Genomic DNA, 9,580 nt, shown 5'->3' on the forward strand with positions numbered 1-9,580 from the left:
TTGTCATCTCTGGATCTTTCCCCTTTCCCTCTTTCTTTTTGTTTGTGTTTTCACAAGGCCCAAATGGCCCATCCTCCCCTCTGCATCCCCATTAATGAAAAGCTCTATAAATAAGCACAGAGGAGAGGGAGTCGGAGAGAGATACGGTCAAGTAGAACGTGTGAGGGAGGTGGAAGGATGGACAGATGGACAGGCAACGGCTGCGAGTGCTAAACTAGGCCAGTAGGGGTTGAGGGAGGAGGGCGGGTATCATATCAAACTCTTGCGAGTTGCTCCGAGCGCCTCTGCCGTCAATCACTTAATCAATTTCGGCGTCAGTCAGTTTGTCTGTGTCTCGGGTTGGTGTGTCACTCATCTCGCTCCAGACAGTTTGTCAGTCAGTCGGAGTTGGCGTGGAGAAGTCTTTTCCTCCATCTGCCCTTTCTCTTGTTTGCATTCCCTGTACGACTTACTTCCTCCTTCCCTCCTTCCTTCCCCCTGTTGCTCCCTCCCTCCCTCACTGCTCTCCTGTCGTCCCCTGTCAAGAAGCCAGCATCTCATCTGGAGGGAGAGTTTATATCCTCCATAATACATACCATAATGCTGTTTCAGAACATCGCACATGAATTATTGATCGGTGTGAGATTATACGTAAACTAAATGCCATCGTACCATGTATCTGTGTGTGTGTGTTTAATGTACTATTTATGTGTATCAAGTGTGACCTCTCCTCTGATCCCTCTTTAAGTCTTTAAAGCCTCATTTTCCACAAGCTTTCCCTCTCCTCCTTCATTCTCCCCCTTCAATGCCCCATTTCTGTGGACTGACATTGATATGCACTGATTCATATGATGCATGTTGCTTCTCGGCAATTCACTTTATTCAATCAATGTTGCATGGCGCTATGTTAACCTCTATATCGTTCTCTCCATCTCCCACCTCTCTCTTTTTCCCTTTATTTTCTCTGTTGTCATCTTGCTTTATCAAATCTCTGCCTCCCCCTCCTCCTTTTTCTTCTCTCTCTTTCCCCATCTCTTTTTGTTCCTCCCTTTCTCTATCTCTCCAGGTATTACTCTCCCACTCCTCCACCATGCCTGTCCGCGGCTGCCGCAGCTCCTCCCCGCCTCGCGGCCAAGCCGGGGCCTCTTCCCCTGCCCCCTCGATCACCCAGGAGCAAGAGAGGCGAGTCCGACCCCTACATCCACCCCCGCCCCCGTCACTCCACCGCCGCACCAGCGCCTCTCTCTGCCTCTCCCTCCTTCTCCTGCTGCTCTGCCTTCTCCACCTGCCCCCGGCCTGCCACTCACGGAGAGAGAAGGGCGGGGGAGGCGGTGGCGGCCACTACATCCCCATCCCCCAGCCCCCTCCCCACCACATGGCGCTGCCCAATATCCTGCGTGGCCTCAGCATCGCCGTTGTCCTTGTGGGCAACTCAAGCGAGATGGCACTGACTGGGGTTCGGGAGAAGGAGGACTTCCTTCACATGGCACCCAACGTGGAGGTGCTGACCATGAATGAGACGGACCCTAAAAGCATCATCAAGAGCATCTGTGACCTAATGACAGAGCACTGGCTGCAGGGTGTGGTGTTTGGGGATGACACCGACCAGGAGGCCATCGCCCAAATCCTTGACTTCATTTCCGCCCAGACCCACATCCCCATCCTCGGAGTCCGTGGGGGCTCCTCCATGATCATGGCTGCCAAGGTAGGACACTCAAAGTTTTTCTTGTGAAAAATTGCCCACATTTTCAAACCGTTCAGAGCATACATTTGCAGTAATTGTGCGAAGAAGAATGTGTGGGTGGTTTGAGTGTTAAAATGTAAAGTCGGCCTCACCTTGGAAACAGTGAATGGAAAGTGTTGTGTGGTCAGCACTGGTTAATGTAGAGTCCTGCACTGCCGCACTGCACAAAATGTTTAATTTGACAGTTGTAACAATAAATAACGGATTTGGATTTCTTTCCGACTGGCTGCTGTCAATCATGGCTGTATTTACTATAGTCCCACCTGTGAAATCTTGTCTTGTCTAGATTACATCACCATTCAGAGTATTTTTAATCAACAAAAGAAAGAAGTAAAGACCTGGCTACACAGCTTAAACAACTAGAAGTTTTGCTGTGCATTTTTCTAAATTATAGCAGTGTTTTGGCCTAAGGATGTACTGGTCTCACAGTCCCTGGTTAGATTCAGCAGGGCCTCTGCTTGGTGCAGACAACGTTGTTTAGAAGTGCCCTGCATAACTGGAACCTTTTTGCTACTTTATTGTCCTCTTAATATCAAGTTTGCCCCAAACAGTGACACAGTTTTGACTGGTTTGTATTTCTCATCTCATCCCTGACTGCCATACTGCATCAGTACTAACTCTGGGTGCAGACAGACAGACAGACAGACAGACAGGCGGGGTAAGCCGGGGTGTCTGACTTGAAAGACACACTGCCAACAGTGCTGATGCCAGTGACAGGATCAGCTGGAGATTGCACCAGAACAGAGAGCTAGATCTCTGCCTATTTACTAGGCCTTGCCTAATGGGATAAAGCAATCTGCTGCTGCTTTATCTGTGTCCGCCTGGGATCTGGGCTTGGACCCCATTCCACAAAATCAGCTCATTCATTTGGTACTTTGTGCATAAATCCGCCTGAATTAAATAATAACCAGTTAAGGAAAAACGAAATTCAACGTGGCTTCAATGCTGGGAAAGTTAAACCTCTATTAAAACACTGACAACATTTGCTTCTGCTGTCGAGAACTTGCTCGGCGCTGTTTGGTTCACTGTTTGACTGCTGACCCTCTGGTGTCAACAGGTCTTTGTACCAGCAGAGACATGAGTCGCAGTGACGTGGCAGGGCCAGCGGCCACCACTGAAACTCTTCTCTCTGTTCCTTCTCATTAGAGCTCTAAGGAGAGAGATGGCAGGGAACCGTCCACTCCCATTTAAAACTGCACTCCTTCAAGCACACATTCAAAAACTGCTATAGAGTACACACATTTTCTCCCAGCACAATGCTCATACATATACCTACCTCATACATGCTCCTCAACTGAAAGCTCCCATGCGTCTTTAACCCCCAGCCCCAGAAACCATGTGTCCTCCATACATATAAATCTTTTAGAACTTCCCTCCAGGTGCATGGATGCTATGTGAAAATGTATGTCTGTGTCTTATTTCAAGGAAAGATGCTGGGATGTGGGGGGAGAAGGGAAACAGTTGGGGGATAGTTAAGGAATGCATGGGCCTGTGTGTTTTGTGTGTGTTTGTGTGTGTGCGGGGACAGTATCATTCATTAAGTACACGTGGCCTAAGTGCACCAAGCACCAGGAAAGAGTAGTGTTTTGTGGCAGAGGTTTAAATGGATTCCCCCCGGCCACAAGCCAGAGTCTGCCTCTCCTGAGAGCTTCCTCCTGGCTGCACCGGGGCCCAGGAGAGTGAGGACGGGGCTGCGCTAAGGCTCAGTCTCCAAACGGATTTGTGTCTGCCTAATGGGCTGAGACAATGGAGTGGCGAAAATACGATAGAGAAGGATCAGAGGGACGGGGGGAGAGAGAGAGAGGCATGAGGAAAATGTAGAAATTGAGATAGTGAAGATGAGATGAGGTGGAAGAAATTCTACTTTGAGTGAAAGCGGGTAGGGGAGGAGAGACAGGCGTTAGTTTGGCTTGAGCCAGATCAGGTGGACTTCGGACGAGGGCTGCCTGTAGAGGTGATGGACAGATGAGGATAGAGAACAAGGGCCGAGACGACAGCGGAAGAGGAGACAGACACCGTTCAGACGGGGAGGAGAGAGAGGGAGGGTGAGGGCAGGAAAAATGTACCTGAAAGTGAGTGGGAGATGCAGAGAGAGAGATAAAGAAAGATGAGGAGGAAAACAAAGAGTAAGGAGAGAAAACTTTTCTTCCTTACGGACAGCAGAGATGGAGAAAAAGCGATAGAGAGTAATTGTGGAAGGGAGAATGAAAGCCCCGTTATAGAGCTTAAGAAGAATTGGGCTGCAGTGTGTGTATTTTTTTTATTGTGAGTGAGTGGCTCAAGGAAATGGACGGACAAAGATTGGGAAATAGGGATTGCAATATGAGGTGTTTATCTTAGGGCCTCACTCCATCACACACATAAATACACACACACACATGCCTGCACCGTCAAAACTGAAGGCCAAATGCTGCTATTACAGTTTGCAAGACAACCCCTCCTTTTTCATTACATATCCGAGAAAGGATGATAACAGGGAGCGACACAGAGGGTGGAGAATACAGCTTTTTGATTTTTAGTGCGGGCTGAAAAGGGAAAGAATTTGGAGGAACGGTACAAGATAATTCCATAAAGTGTACCCTCTGGAGTGGGCTACTGTAGTGCCGTGTGAAGAGTCAGGTTGAATCAGAATCAGAATAACATTTTTCTGCTCACATATGCATCTACAATGAGTGTTACTTTGTGTTTGTGGTGATGAAACACAAAGCTAAGCATGGCATTGTGCACCAATGGCAGATACAGTCCCCCATCCAGTCCAGCTTCATTGCATCATAACTGTGTCTCAATCAGCCTTACGACTCTGTGAGTCTTCTGACATCCGTAACAAGAACAAAACTGGTTTTTTTTTAGAACAATTCCTCTTGGGGTTGGAGCAAAACTGCAGCAGTAGCTCAACAGTAAAAAGTGGGACTACCACAGTTGGTTGCATCTGTACATGCAGCTTGCCAGTGGGAAGTGACTATGTTCTGTCTGTAGTTGCTGCCAGTGCAGAGAAAAAGTGAACTTGTGTATGAGCTTGAAAGTAAGAGAGTTAAATTGATGAAGGGATGGAGAAGAGGAAGCCAGGCGGCTCCAGTATTAACAAGGAATGAAGAGGAAGACGGAGGTGGATGGGAAAGGAGAGAGACGGATGGAGGCAAAGGGCATTCACATCTATATCAATGAATAAGATCAGTGAGGGAGGGTTGGGCAGTAAGTAAGAGGATGAGTGCACTGAGTGCACGGCCGCACGACTGAGAAACACAGGGATGGAGAGACGGAAAGGCAGAGTGACAGAGAGCGTGTGTTTGCAGGGAGTGTAGCAGCAGGTGTATCGCCATTTATCCAACGTAGCCAATGTTACATGAAAAAGAGAGGCTGCCTCTTTGCTCAGGAAGTCGCAGCCTAAATGGAGGAGGAATGAAGGAGGAGAGAAAGATGGATAGAGCGCAGCTGTACCCACATCTGTGAAAGACAAGGCAAGATAAAGGAGGAGGAGGAGACGGAGAGGGAAAGCATCCAAGAGTTTAAGGGTGTGTGTGTCCTTGTGCATGAGTGTGAGTGGATTTGTGTGTGTCATTACCTAGCCAACATGGCTGTAGTTGCCAGTCTTTTGTCTGTAGTGGTTTCCAGCACCACCCTGCTTGTCGTCCCCTTACAGTGTCTGTTGGACTGCAGTAATCAGTATGATCTAAAGCTTTGGCTAATGCTCATATTATCAAGACATAGTGAGCCATTTTCCTCAGCTTGTCTAGAAGGTATGGCTTTGTAGTGGTACAAATAGCTGTAGTTGTCGCTGATCACCCCAGGGCCACTACATAATACCAACAGCGAGCTAATCTGTAAGTGAGGCTGCTGGTGCTGTAGATTAGGAGAGAGATAGCATCCACTTGTGCACAGGATTTAAATGTAAGATAGTCAGCAATTAACGGAAAAAGAAGCAGCAGCCAACTCTTATGACCTGAGGGAAACTATAGTATAATATGAATAACATTTGCAAACATAAAAAACATATGCAGGCAGATACATAAAAACAGCACAAGCATGCACACGCCCACACACATGTGTTTTCATAAATGTATGCTAAGACATGTGTTACAAAGGCAATTAATGTATGAATATTAAATAGATAATGGAAGAAATGCTAAACTAGGTCCACCATGAGCTGCTGCTGCTTTTTCATCGTCACATACACACGACACAAACACAAATGGGGATGCATGCACTGCGAGGCACTTCCACACACACAAACAAAGCTGTTCCCTGCCATCTTTTGTGTAACTGGCAGCCTTCTCCAGGAACAAAACAGCAGGATGTGATCAATTAACTTTTGCCCAAATAATTCAGGCTTTTCATCGTTTCAAATGTGGTCGTTTTGCCTGTGGGTGTCCAAGCCTTTTGTAAGGAATGAGAGAGCGATTTTGCCATCCTTGTGTGTGTGTGTGTGTGTGTGTGTGTGTACGTGTGTGTTCTTCAGAGGAAGCGTGCTAGATGATAGTGTAGAATTGGTGTTGAACTGTGTCCAGTGATAATTGTTGTGGAGGATGTGTGCGTGTGTGTGTGTGAACCGTTTAATCACAGCGCAGGGGTGAATTCAGAGGTGCAATTAACGTCCGTTCCTCATTTTCCAAAGAAACATGTTCCCCATTTCCTCTGTATGTACTTTTACCCTAATTTTTGGTTACAAAGTAATCGACTTGTTTAGGCGTCATTTCCCGTTCGAGGCACACTCGCCACGTACTCTTGGGGTTTTAGACCAGTGGGTTGAACATAAATGTGCCTGCATTTATATTCCCAATTAATGTCCTACGATAGCACCTATTGTTGTAGTAATCACTGAGGTCCTGTACTCTATTAATGTAATGTGCTGTTCAGCTTGGCAGCACCGCATCCTTGCTAAAACATAGACGCAATTAGGAGCATTTGCAAACAATAAGAGAATTAAAAGCGAGTGTTCCTGTGCCCGATGTCTCTCTCAGTGTTTCTCTTTGTTTTTATTTGTCTTTCCTGTCTGTCTCTCTGTTCCTGTCTCTTTCACATCTCTCTCACATAATTGTTTAGTTCATTGTTACAGTGTCCAGTAAAGCATAGCAAACTCTGTGTAACAGCCTTCTGATGTATCCTTTCATCCTGGATATGTTCTCTCTCCCTTTTTTTTTGCTGCTCCTGTTGTCCAGTTTCATTCCCAGACAAACCTCTATTAGTTGTTTTTCTGTCTGCGTGTCTCCAGCACTTTCTCATATTGCTGTTTTAAATTGCAAAAATTTCACCTGAAAATTCTCAATCTAGACATTTTCAGATAAACCTGGGATTAGTGAGTGTCCTCCGATCAGATTTTTGGGGCTGATCCCAGATAGCTTGAAGCAGTATTGACGTACACTGATCACTGGGTCTATTGGAATCCTTATTTATTGAACTATTCTTAACAATATTGTATATTAAGTACTAAAATTAAGAGATGAGAAAGTATCATGAATTCACAACTGTTTATGTATTGGCATGCAACATGTGCAACATATTCCACTCCCTCTCTTAGAGACACTTCTTGAACCAAAGCAGCCCACGCTGGTTTTTGGGAATTTAGATTTTCTTTTACCACCACACAAATGAAATTGTTGATTGAACATATTGTGAAACAGCAAAAAATTTTAAAAATTAAAACAAATTGATGGAAATGTCATAAAAAACGAATAGAAATTTTAATTTTAATTATAGTAATTTAATAATATCTGCCGATGCCGAGTCCCGATCCGATACTTGTATTTTCCGAGATAATACAGGTGAATAGTTCTGCTTTGCATTAAGAAAAAATTGCTTGCATCCAAACTGTTCTTTAATGTTTTATTATATTTTACAGAAAAACAAAGTAGGCTATAAAATTGCCTAACAAACCCACCATGTAATCTTTTTTGGTCTTGTCGCTGTCTGGAGGGAATTTCTCTCTCCCTTTAAAAGTGGCCTGCAGTGTTTGTTGATATGGTGCAGCCTTTGCCTGAGTTACCTCAATGAACTGTATTTTCCTGTACATCTTTTGTGCAGAATATATTAATAAATTACTTTTGTTGGGTTTATGTTCACTCCTGTTGCACTTGCAGTGGCCTAGTGAGTGGCTCTCCACGCTGTCTGTCTCTCCGCTGAGCAGGAGCGCATCTGCGCACAGAGCTCAGCATGGAGAAGAGACAGACAGCCCAAATTGCATGAAAGCTTTGCGAGTAAAAACACCTGTGTGACAGCTGACATAAAACAAAGGATTGGATCAGGTCATTATAGCTCAATATAACCAATACCGATCGGTTAAAAAACGCCTTGATCGGCCCCTAGATCTTTGAGATTGGATCTGGACCTAATTATGTTAAAGGTGAATGCTTCCTTCTCTACAAGCAATATAATATAAAGTAAGGGCTGGCATGTCTTTGTTTTTCTAACTTAGCTCGTTATTTTTACTCAGCAGTATTTCAAAATGCAGGATAATGCTCATAATGGTTGGCAGCACTGCTAGCTCCACTTAAACTTTGGCGACACCTGTGATTGCCAGTGGTAACAGTGAACGGCTTATTGTCCCAGAATTCTGTGGGCAGCAAACACTCCTCAACACAAATAAAACAGAGGAGCAGCTGGTGTGTCTGTTTATAGTGCAGCCAAACAAACACACATTGTTTTGATAAAGAAGTCACTCAATAATCTGCCTTTCATCATGCCATAAGGAACATCAATCTGATTTCATGCTGCACACAGTGCTTTAGTTTTCCCCACAACGGCACTCTAGTTGCTTCCTCCTCTTCCATTACATCATGCAATATTTAACTAATTAATATTACTAATTAATTTAAATTGATCTACTGACAGAAAATGTCCATAGATTGTGGTCAGCACTAACCTCTGTGACAGACACATTGCCTCTTTTGTACATATATATGTAGTTTCCCAAGAATTTCTTGTCTGTGTGAAGTCAAACTGAATCTAGTGTGGGAATGGCGGACTCCACCACTAACAATTAAACCTACTATACTGAGAGGTAATTACAGAATTTATGCCGACCATAAATAACATAAAAAAAGGGGTTTCCTTTAATGAAAATCTTAGGTTCAGACAGCTGTATCCACATCTATAGAAAGATATTCAGAACCTGTGAACTGGGTTTCCTGGTGCAGTATGGCTTGGTAAAGCCTGATTTCTTATGATGGAAATGTCCCACTACTAGTCTCTTTTTACCTTCTCATTGTCCTGGTTTAGAAAATGTGACAACCCACTGTGTGTGTGCTCCCCTTTTCTGGAGAAAGAAAGATCGAGAGGGAGAGGGAGAGAGAGGGAGAGGGAGAGGATGGGTAGTTAAGATAATAAAAGATAGCAATAAAAATAAATAAAATTATGAAATACTACATAAAAAAACATTACAATGTTATTAAAACAAAATATAAAACAATAATGATGAATAAAATAAGAAACCATACAATTTTAAAACACTAAAAGGACAATTGATTTGCAGAGCAGAGAAGTATGCTCTAGCATAATAAGATAATTAGATTTATTTTTATGTTTGAAGCTTCTCATATGATTGGTGTGGAAATTATTTATTTTAATTTAGTACAAGTAGTTATGTCTGTCCTCAAACCCAGTGTAGCTTGTGATAGTGATATTCATTAGGGGATATTGATATTGTTATTATTTTTTTTTAAATTAGTCACAAGTGGGTTGCTTGAGAATATCTCTGATTTAAAATATGTTGTATTTAATTATTTTTCACTCCTAGTGTATCACAAATTACAAATCTATTTCCTCTAGCCAATGTCATATCCTTTATCTTCGAGGTTAGAGCCAGCAGCTAAAAGCTAATGTGTCTCTGTATCTCTGTGTGTACACAGGGCATGCATGCATATG

General features: G+C 43.9%; 1 protein-coding gene across 1 annotated transcript in view; it reads left to right on the top strand.

Annotated features, from left to right (window-relative positions):
• Positions 1-1,051: 1,051 nt before the first annotated feature.
• Positions 1,052-9,580, top strand: part of LOC118323069 (glutamate receptor ionotropic, NMDA 2B-like) — an 86,221-nt gene continuing 77,692 nt past the window's right edge. The window contains exon 1 of the mRNA XM_035654989.1: positions 1,052-1,684. Coding sequence (XP_035510882.1) covers positions 1,070-1,684 — 615 coding nt within the window. The 5' untranslated portion in view covers positions 1,052-1,069. The remainder of the gene's footprint in view (positions 1,685-9,580) is intronic.

The sequence above is a fragment of the Morone saxatilis genome, unplaced genomic scaffold, assembly GCF_004916995.1.
Source record: "Morone saxatilis isolate NCDOM2014 unplaced genomic scaffold, NCSU_SB_2.0 Contig14, whole genome shotgun sequence".
NCBI classification, from domain to species: Eukaryota; Metazoa; Chordata; class Actinopteri; family Moronidae; genus Morone; species Morone saxatilis.